The 27,635-nt window shown below is 38.1% G+C and overlaps 1 protein-coding gene across 2 annotated transcripts in view; it reads left to right on the top strand.

Annotated features, from left to right (window-relative positions):
* Kitlg (KIT ligand) overlaps positions 1-19,678 on the top strand; it is an 84,223-nt gene extending 64,545 nt beyond the window's left edge. The window contains exons 5-10 of one of the 2 annotated variants that reach the window (XM_052165440.1): positions 496-652; positions 1,373-1,456; positions 8,173-8,282; positions 8,948-9,015; positions 9,980-10,055; positions 15,363-19,678. In XM_052165440.1, coding sequence (XP_052021400.1) covers positions 496-652; positions 1,373-1,456; positions 8,173-8,282; positions 8,948-9,015; positions 9,980-10,019 — 459 coding nt within the window. In that variant the 3' untranslated portion in view covers positions 10,020-10,055; positions 15,363-19,678. The remainder of the gene's footprint in view (positions 1-495; positions 653-1,372; positions 1,457-8,172; positions 8,283-8,947; positions 9,016-9,979; positions 10,056-15,362) is intronic. The other variant, XM_052165441.1, reaches the window with a different exon arrangement.
* Positions 19,679-27,635: the final 7,957 nt, after the last annotated feature.

Genomic DNA, 27,635 nt, shown 5'->3' with positions numbered 1-27,635 from the left:
GAGTTCAAATCCCAGCAACCATATGGTGGCTCATAATCATCCATAACAATATCTGACGCCCTTTTCTGGAGTGTCTGAAGACAGCTACAGTCTACTTACATATAATAAATAAATAAATAAATAAATAAATAAATAAATAAATAAATAAATCTTTTTAAAAAATTCTTAATTGTTTTTTGGGTCATCTCATTGTCCTACTGCTATGACCTTTGTCCTGTCCCATTGTCCATGGTTCCTTCTGCTTTGTTCATTGTCCCCTAGTTACTTTGGTCATGAGTTGAGTCTGAAAATAACGTGATACCATCATTATTCTCTGTAGCCATTTTGAGTTGTGTCTAGTAATAGCTGTTCAAAAACTGTTGGCTTGCAGTGTTCGAATTCCTGACTCACTGAGGACACAGTCCATAGTCCATTACCTTGACATCGGTCAAGTCTATGAGTTACTTGAAAACTAGAATCATTCTTATTTGTTTGTTTGCTTATTCATTTGTCTAGAATGTAAAAGAATCTCCGAAGAGGCCGGAAGCTAGATACTTTACGCCTGAAGAATTCTTTAGTATTTTCAATAGATCCATTGATGCCTTTAAGGACTTCATGGTGGCATCTGACACTAGTGATTGCGTGCTCTCTTCGACATTAGGTCCTGAGAAAGGTAAGGTCTTTAAGCATCTCCTGGTTCAATGTATATAGTAATCTTGAACTTTTGTAAGCCTGAATGAACTGAATGTGTTGCTATAGAAAAAACTTGTGTGGAGTTTTTTTGATTAAAAGACAAAAAGCAAATATCAATGACTACCAATGATTATCATCATGCCTGAGAGATATGTCAGTTTCTAAGACAGCAACTCAATATTTCTAAATTGAAAAATGGTGTAGGCTAACAATACACGATGGTGGCTCACGTGGTTTCTTACTCTGATGTTTGCTAGGAGAGTAGAATGATGTTATTCTCCACCCCTAGCGCTCCTAATGTTCGCTTCTCATATCTTTTCCTTAAGGGTCTAACACTGAGACTTGAGTTCTGAGCCTTACCAGTTCATTCTGAATCCCCACTCTCCCTGAGCTGGGTCCCTGTGATGGAACTAACTTCATTGCTTTCTTTTAAAACATGACGGGTTACCACCAGCTCTTCGCTAGTCACGTTTCTAAGCATGGTGACGCATGCAATAAGTCATCACTCTACAAGACAACTATGGTGTGTCTCTTGACAAACCTGAGCAGCCGAACTGAGTATGAAATAAATAGGAACTGCATAATCTAGACTTGGAAGGCAGACCCAGCATGTACTTTGATATTGCACTTCGCCTTTGGGGAACTCTATGATTCAGATACTTCACCATGTAACACTGACACATTATTGCTTTCTATTTAGATTCCAGAGTCAGTGTCACAAAACCATTTATGTTACCCCCTGTTGCAGCCAGCTCCCTTAGGAATGACAGCAGTAGCAGTAATAGTAAGTACACGTATCTGATTTAATGCATGCATGGCTCCAAGTATCCTCTATAGGAGTGTTGCATGGGCTTAAACAACGTTTATAAATTATTACTAATAATACTGTTCTGTTACTGTTATTCCTTGTATGGTCTTCCTGACAATTAAATATCTGGTTTGGAGAATCAGATCTCCCTAGAGGTTAAGAAGACCATGAAGGAATTAGGCCAATAAACTTTCTGCTAAGGTTATTTTAAATAAGGCATGAAATTAATTGAAAAATTATGAGAGAGGCCTTCTTTTGAATCATTGTAGGCTTAAAATAAACTCTGTGGAGAATGTCCCTAATCAAAATGGACTTTTAAAATTTCAAGTGCATGTGCTAACTCTCTACAATTTCAAGGATATTTCCAGATTTGTGTCTCCATATTTACTAGTGCATGTTTGGAAATTTGTTGGCGTTGTTATATTACTTAAGAATGTGTGTTGGAGAAGAATGGAGTTCTTTCCCTGAAATTTCTGTCTTCTTTTCCCTAGAACCCATGTTCCTGGAAGACTGACTTATTTTCAAATCTGTGAAATGATCATTATAAAGAATATTGAATATACTGTGTGTATTCTGGTCTCTGTTTTTACAGATTCATAATAGCTTATTCAATCTTTAAAAGAAAAATCTCTGAGGTACAAGCTTTAGAATGCTTTTCCACCAAAACTTGACCTGGACCTAAAATAAAGCTAAAAATAGTCTTTTTATGCCTCTAAACACACCTATATATTTCACAGTGTAGACACTTAATACATCTAATCGAAAGATGCTGCCAGAACTCGCTGGCTAGCAGTCTACAATGTCCCATGTTTTCAGGACAGTCTTCTGAAACTGCAAATTGTGAACTGCATTCCTATAACATATCAGATCTGACAAATTTCACAAAGGGACTGGGCCTGGTACTCATGTGCCATCTTTTCTTTTGTCATGTCATCTTTTCAAAGGAGCCACTTTTAGCATCTTAGATGCTCAGTTCCTGTTTTCTTGATATTAATATTTACTATTTTCATCCTCCACATTTTGCTTTTAACTCACTTAACAGATTCTTAAGTTGGAAAAATGACGTTGTTGATGTTAAGCTAATTTCTTTTCCTTAAAGTGAAAATAAAAATGCCCTTGTATCACTGCTGAGTTACACTCACTTTTGTAGATTATCTTTCTATTGTTTTTCAAAAGTATGCATACATGGCATTGTTTTGTTCTTTCTTTGTTTTTTTTTTTTTTGTAAATAAGTTTGTAGATGTAACCAGGCTGGCCTCAAATTTGCAGTCTGCCTGCCTCAGCCTCTGAAGTACGGTGATTACAGTCCTGTGGTAACACGCCCAGTGGTCTTGGGTGCTTCAGCTCTTCCTATTTCAGTCATTATGGCTGAATTGGGATCTGCCGGGTTTTCTGCTTGCTTTCTGCTTCCGGTTTTCATCCTCTGTTTCTTCATTTGAGTCCTGTACTTCTGAGAGGCCCATTTCCTCTCCATTTGAACTTCCATATCTCCTTGTGTTATTGATAGTGACTTTAGGGACTAACATATACATTTTCACATGTAATGTTTTTCTTAGAGTTAATATTGGTGCATCGGTTGGTACCCTTCAAGAAAAACATGGTTCTTTCCTAAACCAATCTATCGTGTTTATAAATGTCATACTCTTAAGCCATAAACTCCCACATTTAGCTTTCAAACGGTTGTTCAAAGTGACTATATATCCTTTCATATAACAGAAAAATATATGTCACATTTTATGTTATTTTTGTATGTTCCATTCATTCCTCAGTTCACCCTCTAACCTGACATTAACTCTTTTCAGGAAGTAGAACCACTTGCATTTCCTGTAATACAGATCTATTGGCAACAAATCTATTTTCTTTTCTTTGAGAAATGTCTGTACTATTTGCTGCATGGAGAGGTACTTTTTACTACATAACAAATTATAGGTTAATAAAATCTCCTTTTATCCCTTTAAAGACACCATGGCATTTTCTTCCAAAGATATTGTATCATCATTGCATTGTTTTTCTTCATGTACTCTATACTGGACATATTGCACTTTATGCTGTCTTTTTTTTCATCTTCTTTTGTTTTTGTTTTGTTTTGTTTTGCTTTTAGCAATGTGAAAAATGCCAATGACAAGTGATTTTCTTTGTATTCATTTTTCTTGATTTTTGTCTAGTTTCTTGAATTTATGTTTACTTTTTTCCCATCCCAAACCTATGGAAAATTTGGCCATACTTTTTGGAACTATTTCTTCTTTATTCTCTCATTCGTCTCCTTCTGAGATAACCAGTCACATGTAATTTGGTCAGACTGGTATTGTGTTAGGTGTCACAAAAGTTGAATTCTGTTTTTATTTTATCTTTTAGGCTAGAATTTGAATTTGCTGTGTAGCTAATCTGGCCACACATTCTGATCTTCTTCCCAAGTGCTGGGTTGACATGTATTCATTTTCTGAAACTTTGTTATCATTGTTGGTCTTAGTGTATAATTTTCACTTCGCAGTTACCTAGTCATCTGAACTGAATCTTACAGTCCAGAGTTTACTTTCATTTCTAGATTTTAGAATTTCCATCTGCTTTATTTTTTTTTTTAGTATTTTTGTGCAGAGATGCTCTATCTTCATATCAAGACATATTCTTTTTTGTCTAACATTCTTACCACCTAATTTGAACCCATGTGCCATCTTAGCATTTAATCTCTATCTTTTTTTCCTGTCTTCTTGGTTGGGGTCAGATATTTCTCTAAACAATCAGTAATTCTTTTTAACATATGCTGCACATCCTGGCTGTTATGTTGTTAGATAGTTTCTGAATGTTGTAGCATTCTTTTAGAAGCCGTTGAGTGTTGTTTGGTGAGAGGTTCATTTGCTGGTAGATGAGCTTTGTCTTCCTTTTCAGGCTTGTTTTAAAACTTGGATAGGGATAAGGGCACAGGGGTGGGTGATGGGGGGTGACAACTTCATTGTTAAGGTCTGGGATTCCTGAGCTGTTTCTAGAGTACTATGATTATTGAACAATCTGTACAGCAGACTTTGCATTGTCAGGAGACTATCAATGTGTCTGCTTGCTAAGAGTTGTGTTCTTTTTTTTAAATTTAATTTTATCTTAATTTTTATAAGTGCTATGTTCTTGTCAGACTTTTTTCTGTGTCTTGCTGGGCAGGTACAGATTATTATTTGTCTAGTAGATTAATAAAGGCTCATCAAAAGGTTTGTGATGCTTCATACTTACACAGTTCATTTCCACCAGTATGAGTATTCAAACTTACCCAAACTCTGCAGCCCTGATCTTCCACCTCTGGAGAGAGCAGTGAGCCTTGGTGAATGGCGTTCTCTCTTCCCAGACTAGAGAAGCCAAATGTTAGAACTTAAATCACTAACGGGTCTCAGTTTGTATATTTCTTTCTACTTAGCAAATTATACATTTGTACTATCTATGGGATAATTTGTGAAAATAGATGTTTCGTGTGATGTGTTGAGAATTATAATTATGTAGTTTGAGAAGGCTACCACCATCACGATTAGAAGCAAAAAAAAAAAAAAAAAAAAAGTCTTACTTGCCAATGTCAAGAAAACCTGGATGCAAAATCTAATTCTATTGAATCCTTTACTTATTCACTTATTTTGCAAGGTGGACATCCTTTTATAGATTTCCTCCCTCCCTCATCCTTATTTATTTTGCCCTTTCTTCTTTTATTTGTAAAACACAGGTCTTACATATCACAGCTTGGCTAAGTGCAATGTCACTCCTAAGTTAGATTCCAATGCATAAAGCAATCTACTGTGGTGCTCACAATCTTATGAAAGAATGGGATACCTCGTAGGAATCATCTTAGAAGTTTCTATTGTGTTTTTTACTCGTAGCATAAAGAAAATTAAACTGGGGAAGAGGGGTCAGGAGAGCTTGAGAAAAGCATCGTAGTTTGTTGGGATACGTCTTAGCACCTGCGACCATTAGAGGACAAAGTCTTATGAGAGATGTGAATATCTAAAGGGGACAGATGGAATAATATACAGGCCTGTGACTTATATGAATGAGATTATACATACAGAGTAAATAGTAGCACTCTGTATTCTCAAAACACTCAAGTTTGAGAGCCTTTTAAACAGTATGGAAGTAGTAAGGTGCGTGTTTTTCAGCACATCTTCTAGAGACCCGTTGTACCTGGACGCATATTAACATGATGGGTGACCTTGGGCAAGTTGCTTACGTTTTGTAAATACTTAGTCAATTGGTGTGTAATAATCTCCTTTTCACTGGACTTCTGTGAATTTAAGAGAGTTAGTATGCATGCGCATGGGGCCATATGCAATGGCTTGTAAGGGTTAATCATCAACTCTGAAGGCAGCTAGACACTGTGGAACAATAAGACAGTGGGCTGGTGACTGAACTGTTTGGGATCTGAATCATTTGCCTGTTTCCTAAGTGCCGCGAGAGGCATTGTCATGGAGTTCTTAAGCAGGCTAACGCCCTAAAAAAAGAACTCAGCAAGATGAGCAGCATTCTGGTGTTTTCCAGATGTTGATTGCTATGATTCGTAACAACAAGTCCATAAGCTCTTTCAACCATGGACAGGTTTTAGTAATAAGGAGATACCATCCTTGCTGTAATGACCCAGGGATAAAGGAGAACTCAAAGGCTGTTCAGATTGTCTCTCTTTCCCACAAGCTCTTGGCAGACAATTGATGTAGAAAGCAGGGGAGTTCTGTAATGTACATGGGCTTTGGTTCAAATACCCTTCACGTGGGCTCTGAGGCATCCAGTTCTGGTGGAGAGTCCCGGTAGAGGTGCTGTAGTCCTCCCCGAAGATAGTGTAAGCAAGCCTTTTTTTTTTTTTTTTTTTGATAAAGCTGTCCTTTCCATATAAGCATTTTTAGCATAGTAGTAATAGAAGTAACAATGAGCTCTGGAGAACGACTAATACCCAGGCCTTTTCTTCTCCTTGTCTTTAGGGTCCCTATCTCTTCCTTTCCTACAGAAGGAATGTTGCTATATTTTAGAATGTACGACTTGTGCTGACTAATAGTTTCTAGGGTGAACAGTCCCAGTAAACAGGGGTGGCCACAGGGTGTTGTCCTTCAAAGGGACTACAAACACAAATAGCCAACGTACTGATTTGTGGACAATGAAATTCCTAAAGTGGTAAAAATTGCTTGTGACATACACCACTTCTTTATTAATTCTCGATCTCTTTGCAACTAGGGAAGCTATTTTGCTTTGGAGAAATAAATGAATGTTGGCTCCTAATTTGGGATGCCTAAAGCATGTTTATCCTGCAGCTGTATGATGCAGCAGGCCAGAGAACTGTTAATTTTGTTGTGAGGAAGCAGTTTATTGTTCTGTAAGTGGATGACACAACTTCGGACAGCTCCCCACACAGTCCCTGCATCTCATACTCAGCACCCATCCTTAAGCATTCCCTCTGACACAGGCACGCACATGAGCTCACAAACAAACATGATTTGGGGAGGACAGGAAACAGAGAATTAGGAAATTCTCTCCTTGGCATCCACATGTACTGAGAGGAATAGCAGATTCCCATTCTCACTATAGTAGATATGATTTGTTTCTTACCTTTTAGAATAAACCTATGCGACAGTGAAAGTGTTCCATTCTAGAAATCACTTGGAGGGATGCTAGATGCTAAATCGATAATTGTAAGCTCACCTTGTGACCAAATTCTTGTTGTAAGGTTACCTAAAAGCAGTCACTTTACCTTGGTCCTGTTTTAATTTGTGTCCTGTAGTTGTTGGAAATGGATAATTTCTTTGAAAGGGAATTTCTGGCTAGCAAGTGTTTCCAAATAGCTGAATTGTTCTTAGCAAATGAATCCTATAGGAATATAGGATTCATTTACAGTCAAAGTCCGTCTCACTTTGGGAGAAAGACCACTGTGGGACTCATTCTGCTTCTCAAGTAAAGGCAAAGCAGGGCCAGGGAAGGTATCAACAGTCAGCACCATTTATTTTTGACATTAAGGTGTTATTTCATGCAGGGTGACACTGGTGGTCTGAAGAATGACTAAAGCCACCAGGGTAAATGTATAAAAAAATAAAATAAAATAAAATAAAATAAAATAAAATAAAATAAAATAAAATAAAATAAAATAAAATAAAAGACCATCCTGCTCCCCTGTGTGTGTGTGTGTGTGTGTGTGTGCACACGCGTGTGCTGAGGGTGTGAATGAGCCAAGAGGCACACCGTTAAGGCTGCTTGGAGTGCTGTATCTGCAGCATACATTTAACGATTCACTGTCTGCAATAGACTAAGCCTAGCTGAATGCGTGCAAGATCCGATCCATCTTGCAAGGGTCTTTTAAATTAGGGGTCAGTCTGCTAATAGCAAGAAAGCTAAATAATACTAAGATAACTGATTAGAGAAGAAAGATTTACTTGATGGTAGACATCTTTTCGGCTCAGGAATATATCAAACCTGGATTCCAAACATGCATGAACCTTAACTTTGTCCAAGTCTCTTCCTGTCTGTTGGGTTTCTTTCTTTGTCTATGAAACACCTTTGTCTTTTAGAGATTATATGGACTTCTACTGCTTGCAAAAACGAACTTGAACAGGCAACCCTGCTTTTTTGAAAACTGTAAAAGGCTGTGCACCTCATTATGGAATCCTTTGGGAGCAACCGCAACCTATCAGGCAGACCTCTAGAATACAGCCGAGTTATTCACCACCGTGCTCTTTGAATTGCAGGGAAAGCCGCAAAGTCCCCTGAAGACTCAGGCCTACAATGGACGGCCATGGCATTGCCTGCTCTCCTGTCGCTTGTAATTGGCTTTGCTTTCGGAGCCTTATACTGGAAGGTGAGCACTGTTATTCTATCTACCCTCATCAACTCTATATACTTGGTTTTTCATATAATATATATATATATATATGTATATATATATATTACACTTCTCTTTTCCAATAAATGGTTCTATTGAAATGGTCATTCTGACTATAACACAGGGCCTTAAAGAAATTCAAATGTTAGGAAAGGGTTGGAGGTGTGTCCCATGCTACAGAGAAGGCACACTTAAGAAGGATGGGGCCCAGTTTAATGGTCTTAATTAAATATAAAAAGAAAGAAGATATATCGAGACTCATATGCTGTGCTTAAGAGCCAAAGAGACATGCCTTTCTGTGGCTGCTCTTTGGAATGCCCTTTCTTTCCGGGTGGTCTTACTGCTCTGTCTAAAATTCTGAATGTGCCAAATCCTTAGGACTCAGCTTTAAGAAGTATCTTTTTAATTTGATTGCTATTTATAGAACAGCCTATGAATGCTGAGCTTTTTCTTGCGCGCGCGCGCGCGCACACACACACACACACACACACACACACACAAATGTTTTGATTGCTATGAAAATAAGCACCGGTGATGGCGGTTCAGTTGCCTTTAATGGTAACAATATAGACCGCTGACCTCAAGACTTGCAGCTGTCACTGGTGTTTCTACAATAGGTGTCACTCTTTTTGTTTTTCCAGAAGAAACAGTCAAGTCTTACAAGGGCAGTTGAAAATATACAGATTAATGAAGAGGATAATGAGATAAGGTATTTTGTTCTCCTACCTGTGTGCTCATATAAGCTCCGTGTCGTCCTTTCTAGTGCTGTGCCTGTGCCCGATTCTAATCTTTAGAGCGGTGTTCATAGATGGGCTGCATCTCTCGTTCCGTGTGTTCCAGATCTGTTATAATTTCTGGCCTCCCACTGTCTTCAGTCCTACGTCTTTACCTACAAATAGTGTCTGTGAAGGCACATTTGCCTCTGGTCCCTTTTCTACAGAGTCCTTGCGTCCTTTGGAGATAACCTATCTCACCTGTGTCTGGTGTCTGTATTATGTATTGGCCGAGTTGCGAGGATCACACTAATTTTTTTCTTCAGCTCTTATAAATATATTCTCTGTCATGTTGTTTGTTAAATCTCTGTTTGAGATGCTTCTTCCTGTTCACAACACTGTACCTGGCTTTCCCTTGCAGCCTTCGGTATAGCTCTTCCCTTAATTCTGAATTTCATATCCCTTGGTTTTCTCCAATGAATTTAGTATTTTACCTAAAGCTAAATAAAACCATTATTTTAAGATGTTTTCCAAACTACTGTAAGTGACCATGATGCCTCTTTTACCATTTCCTCCAGCTCTTTGTCTTGGACCTTCGATTATAATTTTCAGCATGGTATTTTTTTTTTTATGTCTTTCAGCACGCATGCGGGGCACACACACACGTGTACACACACACACACACAAATACACATAAACACAACATATAAGCATTTTCAGTGACGTACTTTTTAAAAGTACATCAGCAGATAATATCAACACAAAATCATCTCTCTTCCCTCTAGGGCAGGCATAAAGATAAGCTTCTTACATGGGGGGTTATCCCCAGCCCTACACTCCCTGCAATCTTTTGCTCCTCTATTTGCTGCATTTCTAGAACAGCCCCCTTACAATGCCTGGCTCTTGACGTGCTTTAGAATCTGTTCAGAAGCAAACAGGACTTTTCTTGTTGTTTTTCAGTATGTTGCAACAGAAAGAGAGAGAGTTTCAAGAGGTGTAATTGTGGATGTATCAACATTGTTACCTTCGCACAGTGGTAAGTTGTTGGAAACCAGGCTGCAAGAGCTTGCCAGAAGTGTAGAACATCTTAAAGGCCCATATTTAGAAACAAACTGTATTTTTTATGTCCTTGATAGGACAGATGGCTAAATGGTAGCTGAAATTGTTACATAGTTGAATCCTGAGCCTCTAATTGCCAAATCTCAGGTTTTAAAAGGTGGGCTGTGTTGGTCCGTATTAATGGATTCATTTTAGATGGGAGATGCATGAAGCATTAATCGTTGATTGTTAACTTGGAGTAAGAGGAAACAGCAAATTAGGAGTAAAAAATAAAGAAACAATATGCTAACACAACCAATTTTGTAAAAAGTATTTTCCCACCATTTAAAAAAATAGTTATCTCATAGCCAGAAAAAAAAAAAAACTTTCAAGGTAAAAGCCTGATCTTGGGAGAGAATCCAGAGTATACTGAATATATAAACCAAGACCAGATACCTCATGTGATTGTGTGACTTGGGGTAGGGTATACTGTATAAGAAAGGTGACTATGGGATGGTTGGAGCAGGCAGATGCTTGCTATCACTTAAACCATCTACTTTCCCTGCTCTCAGGCACAGATGTGGCTGGTGGGACACCTGGCAATGATTCAGCTTGATCCGCTATCAGTTCAACCTTTGACTCCCTTCTACCTCTAGCACCTGGTCATCAATGATTGTTGACCCTTGCCTGCATTTTCCACAGCTGATAGCAAGCAAGGCCTGCTCCTCTCCCGGAAGCCTTGGTTCTTCCTACATACCTTCTTATTTCTGACAGAGTGTCTTCTTTCTCTAGAGGTCTCTGTCCTTTCAGCTGTTACCCTGTCCTAGATTCCAAAATTACCTCTAGACTGAATCCTCCCTGGGGTACGTGGGTCATGTAGTCTCTGCCTCTTGCTCCAATAACTCCCTTTGATTGGCATGAAAGACCATTTTTTAACAGCTGGACTTACCACGAGATAATAATTGCTCCACTTACGTTTGGCTTTTGCCTTCAGCCAGCCCTGTGACTGCCCACGTGCATCAAGGCTATGTTCTCTTATCAGCTCCCATCCTGCCTTCTCTACGCTCATCTCTGCCCCCATCCCCATCTAAGAATTAAGTAAACTGAATCTTCTTTATTTTCTAAAACGGTATTCTCTCTGAGCTGAAATGAAGGTTCATTCCAGAAACTCTGTTCTCTGCTGTTCAGCCCCAGCACAAGACTCAGCTTTTCTTTTCTGGATCTGCAATTTCAGTTCCTTTAGGCCAGTCATCTCCATGTCACGCCTTACATGGTTAATTGCATCTTAACAGCTCTAATGATATCCGTTCTTGTTTGGTTGGGGATTGCATTTCAACAATCCTGTGGTTTTGGTGATGGCATTTGCCCTGTGACATTTGGATTATGATGAGGAACCCAAGTCACTTGCTTAGAAGGAAAAGGATCGGTGACATTTTAGAACAAACATAATCAAATGATTTATGAATTCTTCAACTTGTCCTATAATGTGCAATGACAGAACCTGGGTCTGTCTGGTTTGCACCTTATCCCTAGCACTGAGCTCATTACATGTATAAAATGGACTCTAGATGAACCTTTGTTGAATGAATGAATCAATGTGGCTTATATAAATTTAACCAAGTCGAAGAGTGAACACTACATAGGTAATTCTCTAAAGGAAATACAATTTGAAGACAAAATGAAGAGTAATCTTTTAAAAATAAGGAAATAATGCCAAAAAGAATTACATGATGAACTAGAAACAAGAGAAGTTCCCTTTTAAAGAAAAAGGCTAAAGTTGCATTTGTGGGACATGAAACATGAAAATATTTATATTACATTAAAAGTGACTTTGTTACCTAGATGATATTAATGATCTATACAGAAGGTTGTGGAACTCATGAAGTGGGTTATATGCAGTAGAGAATAAAAGAGAGACATAAAGCAGAGAGAACTTAAAAGCTTCGTTTGTGCTGTTTGATCATAGGGAGACTGTATTCTTTATCTTCTCACAGTGTTGCTCCAACAAGCTGTAAAAGGGACATTGGTGTGTACAAGACAGCATCGCACAATTATGTCCTCATTGTAATTATGGCCCGCAAAGGGAATTACTATGGAACTGCTTTTTAAGTAAATACATTTATAAAGTTCAGAAATAACTAATGGACTTTGTAAAGGTTGTATAGTAAGAAGTTAGAGATGACACCACTGCATATAGAAGATCTGAAATTTTCACAACACTGGCTATTGATATGGATAGCATCCCATAGAGTCGTGCTAGGTTCACCCACATGCAATCTCTCTTTGACAGGGTAGAGAAATCACTGGTGATAGGAGAAATACTTGGCTCTATCATTGATAGAGGTGATGTTTACACTAGATACACCAGACGGTGGGTGATAAGATTTTATTAGCAATAGAAAGGGTTAAAGTGGTTACTGCACATGGCATGAACAGAGGAAGGTCTCTTAGAGTACAAACTGTGTTGTAAAGCTACAGAAGTTGTACAAATTGACTCCAGTGGAAGCCACATACACAGGGACTTTTAGGGTTTCTGTTGGTGTATTGAAACACCCTGACTAAAAAGCAAGTTGGGGAAGACAGGGTTTATTTGGCTTCCATTTGCATATCAGTGTTCATCATCCAAGGAAGTTGAGGCAGGAACTCAAACAGGGCAGGATCTAGGAGGCAGGAGCTGATGCAGAGATCATGGAAGGGTGCTGCTTACTGGCTTGCTCCTCATGGCTTGCTCAGCCTGCTTTTTTATAGAACTCAGGACCACCATCCCAGGGATGGCATCAGCCATCCAATGGGCTGAGGTCCTCCCCCAGTAATCACTAATTAAGAAAATGTCTTACAGGCTTATCTACAGCCTGAGGCATTGTTCTTTCTTAGTTGAGGTTCCCTCCTCTTGGATGACTTTAGACTATCTCAAGTTAACATACAACTATCCAGTGCACAGGGTCAGTCCCAAGAGGAATGAGTGGACATCAATTTGAAAGCAGGTTTGAATTCTAGAAATTATAGTTTACATCCTGTTAAGTAACATAAAAGCTGTTTTGAGGGGTTGAAACGTACTAATCATTCAGTCAAAGCAGAAGCTTAGAAGAAGTCATCAGATACTGGTGTGACCAAAGGAATAGAGGTTTGAACTGGAGGTAGAGATTACACCCAGGGGAACTGTCTTCCATTCAGATGGGAAGGAATGAGAGCTAGGGTCATGGCCAAGGCAACTAAAAAGATAGACTACTTTGGAGACATTGGCAAGAAGAATCAGCTGGTCTTTACTGGTAGGCTGTGCAGTTTCATGAATCTCAGAGTTGATTGGGAATTTAAGAAAGGATGATGGTATTATTAAAAGAAACGAGATGTCTGGAGTCAAGAGAGAATGCTGTTGATAAATACTAATTGTTCTGGGAAGTCTCCACATGTGGCGACCTCAAAGTATAGAGATCACTTAGGGGTTGGGATGGTAGACTAGAATTTGAGAGTCATCTACACAGAATCTTACTTGAGACCTTGGGGAAAACACTGTTACTTCAAAGAGGAGGCTCAGGCTGGCTGATGGGAAATATTTGTGCATTCATTTAGTTGCTTTCAGTTATCTTTCCGTGGTAGGAGAAAGTAAGTTATTATAATTTCAAAAATATTTGTGTCTCCTGGGCCACTCCGTCTGGCTCCCTCTCTGCACTTTGCAGACACTACCTTGGGCTGCAAACCCTCTTTGTTCTCTGTCTCTTCATTACTCCATGCTAGAGAACTTCAAAGTTACACAGATGCTCACTCTCCTGTCACAGACTAAGATAAGTGGTGTTTTGGGGGCATGAAAGCTGAATGATGCTAATTTATTCATTCTTTTTTTTCTTGTGCATGTGTGCTCATGTGCGCGCATGCCTGTTGAGACAAGAGAACAACTTTGTCAGTCCCCGGGTGCTATCATCCATCTCTGTTTTTGAGATATCTCTTAACAGGTTGGAGCTCACCAATACATCTGGCCTGGCTGGTCAACAATCCTCAGGGATCTACCCGTCTCTGTCTCTCTGTCTCTGTAGTGTTGGCATTATAAGTACATGCTACCATATCTAGATTTTTTTCCATTTTAAACATTATCATTAGCTTATATAAAAACTGGGTTTCAGTATGGCTGTGTGTGTATATATCATTTCTCCTACCTTCCTGTAGTGTACAGCTATTTGTTTTTTTATCAAAAGAAGCCTATTTTTTATAATGATATAATTTTTTATAATGATTTTTATAGACCATCAGGAAATATGTAGAATACCCAAGCAGGATATGCTTACCTTGTAGCCCCGCACCCTGCTCTGCCCATCATCTCTTCCTCTCTCACATTTCTTTTGTGTCCTCTTCTCCACTCCAAACCTTACCTTCTTCATCACCTGTTTTTACCTTCTCAGTTTCCTTTGCAGATTCTTAGGCTTTACTCACATTTATACTCATGTGTGTGTGTGTGTGTGTGTACATTACATGGTAGGATCTGCACATAAGACATATGGAGATCATATAGGCTTTATCCACATTTACTACACTTGTGTGTGTGTGTGTGTGTGTGTTTGTATACTCATTACATGGTAGGATCTGCACATAACACTCATAAGAGACCACATTTATCCACATTTACATTCATGTGTGTATGTGTGTATGTGTGTGTATGTGTGTGTGTGTGTACAAATTAGGTGGTAGGATCTGCCCATAAGACACATAAAAGACCACATGTTGTTTTGTTTTGATTTGTTTTTCTGAGTTTTGGTCACCTCACTTAGTATTATACATTCTAGATCCAAGCATTTTCTTCTCAATTTATCTTAATTTCCCCTTTCTTTATGGCCCACTAAAATTCCGTTGTGTATATGGCCCACATTTCTTATCTGCCCACTCACTGGTGGACACACAGGGTGGCTCCATTTTCTTGCTCTTGTTAATAGATAAACAGTGAAATGTATCCATTCTTATGTTCAAGAAATACCGCTGTGTGTAGATTACACCGCGTGCCAGGCCCTGTTCTAAAATTGTGCTGCAACAATGAAAATAAATCTCGTCTCGTGGCGCTTATTTCCTAATGAGAAGAAATAGACTACAGACCACACATAAGATAATCTGAGATAATGCCTTCCCAAGGAGACGCTGGCTAATCATCACAGCTGATTACAAAGCCCTCTCTGGTTCTTTAAGACTAAGTAGAACACACATTATTAGCTTGGTTTCTCATTCTGGGAGTCATAAATTTATATGAATTTAGCTCTTGGGGTTGGGGTGAAGGAGTTAGAAAGACACATTTTAATCCCTCTCCTCTTTTTTTCCTCTCTAGGCTGGTAACAGTTCATGTTTGCTTCATAAATGAAGCAGCTTTAAACAAATTCCTATTCTGTCTCAAGTGACAGACCTCATCTTTAACTGTTCTTGCTACCCGTGACCTTGTCTGGATGATTCAGAAGTTGAAGCAGAGTGTTTAGCTGTGAAACCTGCACTAAATTATCATCTGTAAAGAAGAATTTGCACGGAGCAGGACTCGGAAGGTTTTGCAAGTGATGATAGGGACAAGACCATGTGTCCAGTCTACTTGCGCCATTTGCATGGCTAAGGAAATGTCTGAGTGCTGAAAACCCACCCAGCTTTGCTCGTCAGTTACAACCTGCAGCCTGTCGTTAATTATGGTCTCTGCAAGTAGATTTCAGCCTGGATAGTGGGGGGAATTTTTTTTCACAAAGGGATGTAGAAAACAATTAAAAAAAAAAAAAAACAATAACTCCGTAGCATTAGCTGCTTTATGGAGTTGAAAGCCATGGGGAGTATTTTTCTTTTTCTTTTGAGCAGGCTTATCCGCTCTGTAGTTACTGATGAACAGGACCAGCCTTAAACATCAGCTCTTGCGGACACAAGTCACGTGCACTGTGTCCTACTAGAGAAATGGACATGGGTAGCTAGTTCAATCCATGCGGTGGAGCCCGTGCTGAACTGCAGTATGATGCCAGGGCATAAGGAAGACTCTCCAGAAGAGTCCTTACAGGAGAAAATTGTCAACATGGACCAGCGGAAGAACACGCCAAGGAAGACATTTGGCCCCTAGTGAAGCCGGTCTTTTCCCTTGACAGTCACTCTGGAGTGTGTAAATCTTTAGGGTTTGCAAACGTATAATGTGACATGTTTATGTTTTGAAACTACTGCAGAGGTATGAAAACAGATTTGGGAGAAAATGCTGAATGTGTAATAAGGTTCCCCCCCCCCCTTTTTTTAAAATACTGATGGGAAAGAATAAAAATGGCTGACGGTATTTAGTACCTAAGATTAGAAATGGACACTTTAAACTAAGTCACTCATATTGTACAAGAATGCAAGGAGTCAGAAAACATTAGTTATTTGCAGTATAACCATTATCTCTTTAAACATAGCCATTTATTTAAAATCGGGCACTCTGTATTCATTAAGGTTTATGAAATGAAATAAAGAGAGAGCGTTATGTAGTTGTGCATGTCAGTTTGCTATTTAAAATGTGTGACAGCATTTCTCATATTAGACAGAAATTGGCAGTAATTCCACGATGAACATTGTGCTTTCAAACAAGAATTTACAAGATGTTCTGTAGATGCCCCTGATAGAAATATATTGAAAACAATTGGCTAAAATCAAAGTATGACTTTTTCTTCTGCCTTTATTTTTAGTGAAGGTTCTTTTCACCTTCCATAGACATGCCAAATTTAGAGTTTTTCATACTAACTTAATTCTTGTAGTCATTTTATTTGCCCTGCACTAAAACCTTAAGACAACCATTTACAATGTAATTACGCAAAAGTGCATGGGAACCTAGCTGCTAGCCTCTGTCCTGTCTGGAAGCTGCATGAAATGTTCTAGCTTACATTCAAAGCTCGTCCAAGTCCAGCTCCAGTGCGTGGTGGCTGCTCTTCTTTGTACCAAAGAGTTCAGATGTTCCTTCTCTAATGCTCCGAGGCTCCTCCAATGCTATCACGCCTGCATATGAAGCTCTGTGCCCTGAGACTCTGTAGTTACTTGCTCAAGCCCTCAGATATCCCAGGATACAACTGATGAGTAATCAATTAGAAATCAGCTTAGTTACTGAAAGGACCAATATTGTTATTTGGCGTTGACTGCTTTGAGACTAATAATAGCTGTAGGTTAACATGAGTCGTAGGTGTAGGTGTATATAGATTGAACCTATTGTTACTTCTCAGTTTTCTGGCTTGATATATCTATCTGGTAGTTTCATTTTGCTTAGGCTTATGAAAATACTATTTACTGAGCTTCAGAGTACAATAGGTATACATTTGTCCTCAAAGCAAACAGCTGGATTTTAACACTCAAAAACACGGTCTTAAAATCAGTATAGCTAAGTAAATAAATTTAACAGATTATATAATACCTGACATAATACCACACATGGAAGATGTGTCCTGCTTATTAAACGTGTCGGTTCATTGAGAGTAACATAGATTGCCATTTTTTTAAATGCTAAGATTCAATAAAATGCATGAACAATAGGAAAATGCTGAACATTATTTTGAATGCTGGCTGCTTGGACCCTAACTATGGCGTATCTGCTTTCAGACTAAAAATATGTATCCTTTGCATAGCTTATTCCATGTACGTTCTGAATATTTTTCTTAAATTATAAAAACCTCACACCAAGTAGATAAAGTATAAAAATCACCCTTTAAATTGCCCATTTTTTTCCTGAGCATTCTCTTTTGCAATATATAAGATTTGATTTTTAATGAAAATGATCTAAGAAATCTGCAGAGTGTGAATTTTATTGAAAGCTTTTACCTCCTTGGTAGAAACCAAGCGTATAACAAGACTATCTGTGTGATCAGGGGCTAGCATTAGAGCAGTCCTGGTCTTTGTATTATTATCTAACACGCTTAACACACTGCCACGTTTTAATGAATCAGAGAAGAATTGAAGCTTCCTATACAATAATAACAATAAAATCCTAAATTGTACTACAAAAAGCAATGCATATGAGAAAAATGGAAATACATAAAAGTATGTATCCACAATGAAGTATGCACTTTTAGTTAAGAATTAAACTTCACTTCAGTGAACTTTCCCGTGCTTTGAAAAAAAAAAATCAGTGTCGTATAGTTTGATACTTTAATTCAATCGAAGTTATAAGTGAATGGTAAAATCTATTGTGGAATCTTTGATTGTTTCCACTGTTTCTAACCATAGGTTTTGATTTTTGTGATTTCATTCTGATAACAGAATCTTAGCTAACCTGTACGCATTGTTAAAGAAATATGTTTTTCAAAGTAGGCAGTTAGGTGTAGTTTGATTGAGAAAGATAGCCAGGAGGTTGTTCTACTTTGTCACAAACGGATATAATGGCCCCACTCTCTTTGGATCTCAGTGTTGTATTTGTGTGTAGATAGGTCAGAGATCACTCTTTGGGAGTGAGTCCTTATGCCGCATAATTAATAAAGCAAAGAAAACAGCAAAAAGAATCCTAAGTAAAAATCCCAGCTCTGGCTTTCGAACAATAGGTTAGACAATGAGAAGTCCTTGCTGTTTTAGTCTCTAATGTACATAGGGTCCATTAGTAAAAGTGAATTCAGTCTTAAGTAGGGTGAATTGGATAACCATTTACACATGAGGTGGCTTTTACCTTTGCTTAAATAAATGTTTGGGATCGCCTCTGAGGAATGAAAACCAGTAGTGCATTGTCATCAGGAAGAGATACAAGATGTGTATAACATTTGGAAATGTGTCAGAGGGTGAATGTAAATGTTCTCATTTTATTGAAAGCTAAGAACAACAACAACAAAATGTAGGGTGCTACTAAGGATCTTGCGTGCCAAGAGATATTTTAAAGTCAATTTGTAAAAATGAGAATCCATACATTCTATTTAAAATTGGAAACGTAGGACAAGAATTTTAAAGTAATCCAGTTTATCTTTGGAATGATATTGTGAAATTGACTTTAAATATAACTATTCTGATCAAAATGTATTTATGGAATCTGATTACACAGCCCTTACTACTGCCATTCCACATAGTCAGGGTAAAATGGCGGCTGTATCTCTTTCATAACTGGTGTGGGTTTAGGCATGATCCACGCTAAGGGGAATATTTATGATCCTGGAATGTTTGTAAGCATTTAAATGCACAACTGCCATCTCCAAATATTTTCTTATAAGACTGTTTTTAGAAGAAGAAAATTGTTTAAAACAAACAAAAACTATGGTATTTTCATTTACTCAATTTCTAGGCTAAAAGAGTTCACTAAATAAAATTTTCCAATCAAAATTCCTATAGTCTTATTCGCCAGTAGTCTAGGTATTAATATGTGCTTATTGTGTCTCTCTACCACTGTTTTTTAAGTCAATGGACTTGAGAAGTATTCCGACATTTATATGGCTTCACAGATACATTGCTAGTTCAGTCATAGATTGGAGTTTGCATATTGTAATGTAAGTGTATGTCAACACTATTCTAAATAGTTTATGACTGAAGTTTAATTAAATAAAAGGTTGTAAAATGTGATGTGTATGTGTATATACCGTATGTGTTCTTTTTAAAATAGGTGTATGTCCTGACCCTTTTGATACAGGTTTGAATTTGAAATTACATTATATAAACATATACTTTATTGTTCTAAATAAAGAATTTTATGCACCATCATAAATCTGCCCTCTCATTTGATACCTTAAGATTATTACATTATTAATAACATGGATTAGCATTTACTAAATTAAAATTCATTTTTATGTGGACCTTTGTTATCAAGAAACACTTCATAGAAATGTAGAGGCAAATGGATAAGAAATTATTTTAATTCAATAAATAATTTTTACAACAATAGGGAAAGGTCATCGAGATGAAATAATGAAAAACTTTCAAGAGTTTTATAACCTAAGTTAGGAAGAGAAATGAAACCTACTATAATACGTACAGTCATATTGATTTTCGGTTTGCCACACTGAGTCTGGTTTTGCTCGGAAGCCCAATCATTGTTTGTGAAACAGTCAGTCCTTGGGATGGAAAATTTCACTGTTTTGTTATTTGGAAACATGTAAGTTATGTTTTGATTTTTTAAGGGCTCATAATTAAGTTTGTCTTGAATCTTAGATGGACTTTGGACTTTAAATTATTGAACAGTATTGGTGCTGTTAAGATTCTGGGGATATTGAGAAATGGACTAAGCACATTGTCAATTTGACTAGATTTGGAATTGAATAGGAGACATAACTCTGGATGTGTCTACAGAGATGTTTTCAGGAAGATCTAAGCTGAGAAGACCAACCCCAGTAATTTTGGTCTTAGACTTGGCCTTGGCCTTGGCCTTGGCCTTGGCCTTGGTCTTGGCCTTGGTCTTGCTCTTGGTCTTGGTCTTGGTCTTGGTCTTGGTCTTGGCCTTGGTTTTGGTCTTGGCTTTGGCCTTGGTCTTGCTCTTGGTCTTGGTCTTGGTAGGCAGCATCATTCTACAGGCTGCAGACCCAGAGTTGAGAAGAGAAGCTGAGTACTAGCATTCTTAGCACTCTCTGCTCTCTAATGATATAACATGACTGGCCAACCACTTTACCCTCCTGCTGCTGTGCTTTCCTACCCACGAGTCTGTATACTGAATGGGACATATTGAAAAGAAAATACTCAGTGTATGTTCAGTATAGAGAGAATAGTTTATCTCACATTCTCTATGTCTGGTTGAATCTACAAATGAGACACCCATTGATATTAAAGGCCTGCTTTATTTCTATTTTAGCTGTTCCATATTTTATAATCACGTCTCTCCATAAAGTAATGAATAAGGAACAGTTCAAACTCTAATCCTAACACTAAACCTATATTATTCCTTCAGCAGGAGAGATAGCTATGTCCAGAGTTAACAGTTCTAAGAATATCTTGCTAATATATAGAATGTCTTTTGAATGTAACATATATATGTAAATGTAATATTGATCTGTACTTTGTAAAGTAATGTATAATGTCAATATAATGTCACTTTGTACTTTGACTTCTACACTTAGAAGAATGTGTATATGCCTAAAAAGGTCTTTTTGTACTATATAGCAACAGCCAAGAAATTATATGTACATATTAAGGTTCTGATACAACGCATGTTGAAGTGGAAATTTCTGTATTCTTTGGAGACTCAGTTATATCCTGTGATGTTTTTATGGATACTGTCTTATGAGAGGATGTTTTGCTGGGACTGAAATGTGAGAGGACTCATGATATTAGGAAAGAGCTTAAGTATAAGCAAAAGACAGTGAACAACGCTCTTGCATTGGTTTGCCTTGCAATGCTTCACTGGTCTTCACTGATCTTTGCTAGCTGTGATTTTAATTTTTTTTCCGAGACAGGGTTCCTCTGTGTAGCCCTGGCTGTCCTGGAACTCACTTGTAGAAATCCGCCTACCTCTGCCTCCCAGAGTGCTGGGATTACAGGCGTGCACCACCACCGCCCGGCTTAGCTGTGATTTTATAGAGGAAAAAAAAAGCACCACAGAACTTCTCATGGTATTCCAGCTACTTCTTGCCACTTTGGCAGACTTATGCCAATTCAGTGGAACATCACTCTTTCTTCTGGATTGAGCTGCTGCTACTGATGTGTGTTTGATGTTTGTCCACTGGACTGAACTGCTGCTACTGATTTGTGTTTGATGTTTTGGACTGGACTCCTAATATTCTGACAATGAAGATTAGAATCATCCCATAGAACTACTTCTGAACAGCTCCACACACCCCCTTTTCCTATTAACCATCTTCTTCTGCTACCTCTGGTTGGTTGGCTAGAAGGGAGATTGAAGTGGTTGAGAACCCTAATTAAGTAGCTTTTGAAAAATCTAGGCCTACAGTGTGTTCTTTGATATTCCAGTCCATGTTTAACAAAATGCAGGTTACACATCAGATTTTCACTGCATCATTTAGAAGAAAATATGGCTCCTTATGAGGACATCTTAGCCTCTTCACCCTCTCAATGACTGTGCTTCCCCGTAGCCACCACCCAATCTGAAGATAAGTTCTCCACTCCTCATTGCATTGCCCAGGTCACCTTTTCTGGTTCATAATTTGGCTCTCTTATGACCAGGCTACATATTTAATATCATTCATTGTTCCTTTCACATATTTGCAGATTTGCTGCCAGGTCATTGGTGTCCCTAGTGTCTGTATCACTATCCCCTGATTTCTTTGTACTTCTGTCATAATTTCTGATTTTTTTCTATCATAGCAAATAGACTGTAATGTTAAGATCTCTCTATTCACACATATGTTATAAGTTCTGAGCCTGGGCTCAGCGGTCTCTTCCCATGATCATATGTTTTTGTAAATTTGCAGCCATTTATTGGTAGCTGTTATGATGTAGGAATTGCTACCAGAGACAGATATGTGCCAACTCACAAGCACGTCATGACCCTGTGCTGCATATCTAGAGGTCACATCATGGTAAAGATGTGTTCTGTGGGCCTGCTATCTGGACATATATGAGAGACAAGGAACTGCATGGGGCCAGAAGATACTTTGCAGGATGTTTTCATAACTATTAGTTTTGTGCTATGCAAAATTAGAAAGGGAGACTGGTTTCATCCAAATCTGACCAAACAGAAGGTTCTCTGGGAAAACAGTGAAGCAGTTTATTTATCCCTTGTGCTGAGAACCTGATACCCATATCTAACTCCAAGATGCCCAAATCTCATACAGGAAACAGCATAGTCTTTAAACCTGTGCCCATCTCCCATACAGTAAATCATTTTGAGATTTCTTGTAACTGAGACTGTCATATTAATATGTGTTATACTGTATTGTTTAGAGATTAATCACAGAAAAGTGTAAGTATATCCAGTCCAGTACAGACACTTAAAAAATATTTTCATCAAAAAGTTGATCGAAGCCATGGGACACAGTACCTATGGAAATGAGGGCTGATTGTATAGAGTTATACACAAGCCAAACTTTTTTCTTCTTTTCAATGGCAAGGAAGCAATAATATTTAACAAAATCGGCTTCATATTACATCTGCGCTTGTGTGTGTGTGTGTGTGTGTGTGTGTGTGTGTGTGTGTAATTCATATACATATGGAGATCTGAGGACAGGTTGCAGGAGTCTGTTTTTTCCTTCCCATGTGGGTCCTGGTATCTCTTTCAGTAATATTCCATTGAGTGGGTTTCACAGGTTTTGTTATCCATTTATCTAATAAAGGGCATCTTGATTAGTCACAGACTTTGATTGTTACAGTGAAACTACTCTAAGTACAACTGTACAAGCTTCTGTGTGGGTCCGAATGTCTAAATCATTTTAATAAATGCTTAGGAGTTCTGTTGCCTTGTTACATTGTAAAACTAGGCTTGGAAGAAACTGCCAAAGTATTTCCATAAGTTACAGTGTCATTACATTGGTGACTGTGATGAATGGAACATCCCACAGCTTCTTGTCCTCACCAGCAACAGTTGTTGACAGTTTTGCCTTTTTAACCTGGGGTAATGGTCCACCATCATTGTTCAGAAAGCAGCCCCTCATTGACAAATGAGGCCAGTGTCCTTTCAAATGCTTATTCACCATCTGTATATCTTCAGGGAGGTTTCTGTAGGCATCTTTTGTGCATTTTTAAGTTGGCTTGTTTGTTGTCTTATCTAAAGTTTTAAGTAGACTTCGTGTATTTTAGATACAAGTTTTTCGTTAGGTATGCGATGTGCACATAGTTTATCCCCGCCTGTGCCTCTCCTTTTGACTCTCCTTACCATGTTTTCTGCAGAGCAGCTGTGACTCTGTCTTGAAAACATGTGTGAACAGAATACAACCCATGTGATGAGTCCATTCCTTAATCTCAAAAGGCAAAAAGCAGCCTCCAAGGTACCAGCATTTGATTATTCCAGCATTCCACATCTGTCATTTGTTTTCCTTCCTGGGTTCTCATGTTGATGTAACATTCTTAACACTTGACAACCTGAACTCTTAAGAGGCTTCTATATAAAGATGCTGTATGCTGCATCCTAATGGCAATAGAATATAATAACAGCCTATAGACGTCTCAAACCTGTAAAACAAAAGGCAAAACACGTAAGAAATTAAATGTTAGCAAAATATATGTACTTGTAAAGCTGTTTTGAAATGCATCAGAGAAAACAATTCAGAAACTATTAATTCCAAATTTCAATATATGAAATAGATTTAAAATCTATTTTGTCTGCGCATTCATTTATTCATTGACTACTATTACTAAGATGATATTTAAACAAGATAAATAAATATGAAACAGAAGTCAATAAGGATAACAGAGAAAAAGAAACTTGAATTATTCAGGCATTGATAATTGAATTTTAGCAAAAACATATCATAAAAACAACAGCAATTTGATAGCACAAAACTGTAACTTCAAAAAGGGCAAAATGAGTAGGCATTTGTATTGATTTATGTCAAATCAGTTTTTAAATGGGACAGTGGAACATAATGGCAAACTATTTGAAGATTTTGTTGATTTGATAGATTACTGTACTTTTTGAGGATGGAGAAATCTCTCAGACTTGTCTCAGCATGGAGAATGAGGCAGGAATATTATAAGATCTGGGCCAACCAATACTTTTGCATGGGAAGATAGACCCCATTTCAAAGAAAGAAAACCCAAATATCCTAATGAAAATAGCATAAAGCACATAATACATGCTCTACAAGGTGTTAAAAATAAACTGCTTGCAAAGTGTCATCAACTTAACACGTGTTTAAAGTTACACACTGTTGAGCCTTAGATATATTGACTGCTACAGGCTCATATGTTGAAAGACTGAATGTGTGATCCCCTCTCATGGGCCTGTTAAAATGTGACTGGATCATAAGGATGCTAATTAGAGCAATGGATGAGTGTAAAGACTCAGGAAGAGCAGTGGTTTCCACCTCTGCATCTCTCCACCACACCTTGTTTATTTCTTATATAGAAAGATAATCCGGTCTTCCCCAGTTATACCCCTAGCATGCACGATACAACTGATTAACTTTTAAAATGTGGTGACATAGACTGTCAAAAGGACAAAATGGCAACCAACAAATTGGGAAAAGATCTTTACCAACCCTAGATCTGACAGAGGGCTAATATCCAATATATACAAAGAACTCAAGAAGGTAGACTCCAACGAGCCAAATAACCCTATTAAAAATGGGGTACAGAGCTAAACAAAGAATTTCACCTATGTTCAACATCACCGGGCAGTGGTGGCACACACTTGTAATCCCAGCACTCTGGGAGGCAGAGGCAGGCGGATTTCTGAGTTCGAGGCCAGCCTGGTCTACAGAGTGAGTTCCAGGACAGCCAGGGCTACACAGAGAAACCCTGTCTCGAGAAAAACCAAATCCAAAAAAACCAAAACCAAACCAAAACAAACCAAAACAAAGAAATGTTCAACATCATTAATCATTAGGGAAATGCAAATCAAAACAACCCTGAGATTTCACCTCACACCAGTCAGAATGACTAAGATTAAAAACTCAGGAGACAGCAGGTGTTGGCAAGGATGTAGAGAAAGAGGAGTACTCCTCCACTGCTGGTGGGATTACAAACTGGTACAACCACTCTGGAAATCAGTCTGGCAGTTCCTCAGAAAATTGGGCATGACACTTCCGGAGGACTCTGCTATACTACTCCTGGGCATATACCCAGAGGATTGAGGCATGCAATAAAGACACATGCTCCACTATGTTCATAGCAACCTTATTTATAATAGCCAGAAGCTGGAAAGAACCCAGATGTCCCTCAATGGACGAATGGATACAGAAAATGTGGTATATTTACACAATGGAATACTACTCAGCAATTAAAAACAATAAATTCATGAAGTTTTAAGGCAAATGGGTGGAAATGGAAAATATCCTAAGTGAGGTAACCCAGTCACAAAAGAATACACATGGAATGCAATCTCTGATAAATGAATATTAATTAGCCCAGAAGCCCTGAATACCCAAGGCACAATTAGCATATCAGATGATTCCCATGAAGAAGGAAGGAGAGGGCCCTGGTCCTGGAAAGGCTTGATCCAGCATTGTAGGGGAGTACCAGGAGTGGGAGGGGGTGATTGGGGAAAGGGTGGAGGGAAGAGGGCTTATGGGACTTATGGGGAGGGGGGAACTGGGAAAGGGGAAAGCATTTGGAATGTAAACAAAGAATATAGGAAAAAAAGGGAAAAAAAGAAAGTTTCTTCCATCTTCATGGCTCATTTTTATAATGCCACTCAAGTTTATGCAATTATCAAATTGGGAAATCATATGTATTTTTTCTTGTACTTGAACTGAGAAAATTTTTTTCAGACATTTAACATCTTCTATGATTTTGACAGTATTAGTCAGACTTCTACAACTGTGACGAAATACCCAAGATAAAGAACTTTACACTTACTTTTGCTTATGTTTCCAGTAAATATTGGGGAAGCCCTCTTTCAGGTCTGTGGTGGAAGACTGTCACAGCAGCAGGAGAAGGTGCTAGCAAAGCGTGTTCGCTTACCACAGGTTAGAAATCCAAGAAGCAAAGACAGAAAAAGAGGGAGAGGGGGAGGAGGAGGAGGAGGGGAGGGGAAGGAGGGGTAGGGGAGGAAGAGGGAGAGGGAAGGGGGGGAGGGGAGAGGGAGAGAGAAGTGACCTACTTCCTTTACCTAGGCTCCACCCCTCATGCTCACTCTGCTGTGACTGGCTGATATCCTGGAAGATTTGGGTTCAATTCTAGCACTCACATAGAAGCTATCTAAATGGCTTCATAGAATTATTAAGAATTAGACTCTAAAATGACATCTATTAATTGAAAAACGTTCCCTTGCTATATTATTTGCTAGAGTCAAAAACTGTTGGGACTGAAAAAATGGCTCCAAGGTTAGCCTTGCTTGCTGCTCTTCTGGAGGACCTGAGCTTCAACTATTTAAAGGAAGGGTTTGTCAATGGCATCAAGTTACCACTTTATAAGGGTAAGGAGTTTTGATGTTCCTTTACACAGTACAGTAATCATAGACAATAATCATGTACTATAAATTTAAATAAATTATTGAGAAGTTTTATTAAAAAGATGATAAGTGTTTGAAGATACATAGCTATGTTTAATCTGATTTAGACATTGTATAGCACAAAGCAAATGCTACTATGTACGTTTTGCCAGTTAAATTTAATTTGTTTAATAAGAACATAATAACATAAGTAATACTCACAATATAATGTAGGTATTTCAGAATAGAAACAGTAATCTTAGTACTTACTCATATATCTTAATTTTCATTTTGAAATTATCTCAAAATACAGCTTATGGGAGACCTGAAAGGTTCTATGATATTCTATAAGTACAAGGAATAATCACATACATAATTAAGAATAGTCAATTAACATGAATATAATGTGAAATGTCTGTTATATGAAATATTTTAAAATATGTTAATGTAATTTCCCCCCAAGCCTTTAGATACCAGTGTAACTTTCAGACTATTAGTGATAGTTAATCTTGGCCATCAACTTGACAGACTGTGGAAGAAAAGACAAAAAGAGTAAATAATCTCGTTTTCTTTTATGAGGACACTAATCTCATTAGGTGAGGTTAGGACCTTTCAACTTAATCATTTCCTTAAAGGTCCCCTATTATTACCATGACATTGGGAACATCAGTGCAT

The sequence above is a fragment of the Apodemus sylvaticus genome, chromosome 20 (genome assembly GCF_947179515.1).
Source record: "Apodemus sylvaticus chromosome 20, mApoSyl1.1, whole genome shotgun sequence".
Lineage (NCBI taxonomy): Eukaryota > Metazoa > Chordata > Mammalia > Rodentia > Muridae > Apodemus > Apodemus sylvaticus.
Note: the sequence above shows the minus strand (reverse complement) of the source record. Positions and strands in the feature narration are given on the sequence as shown.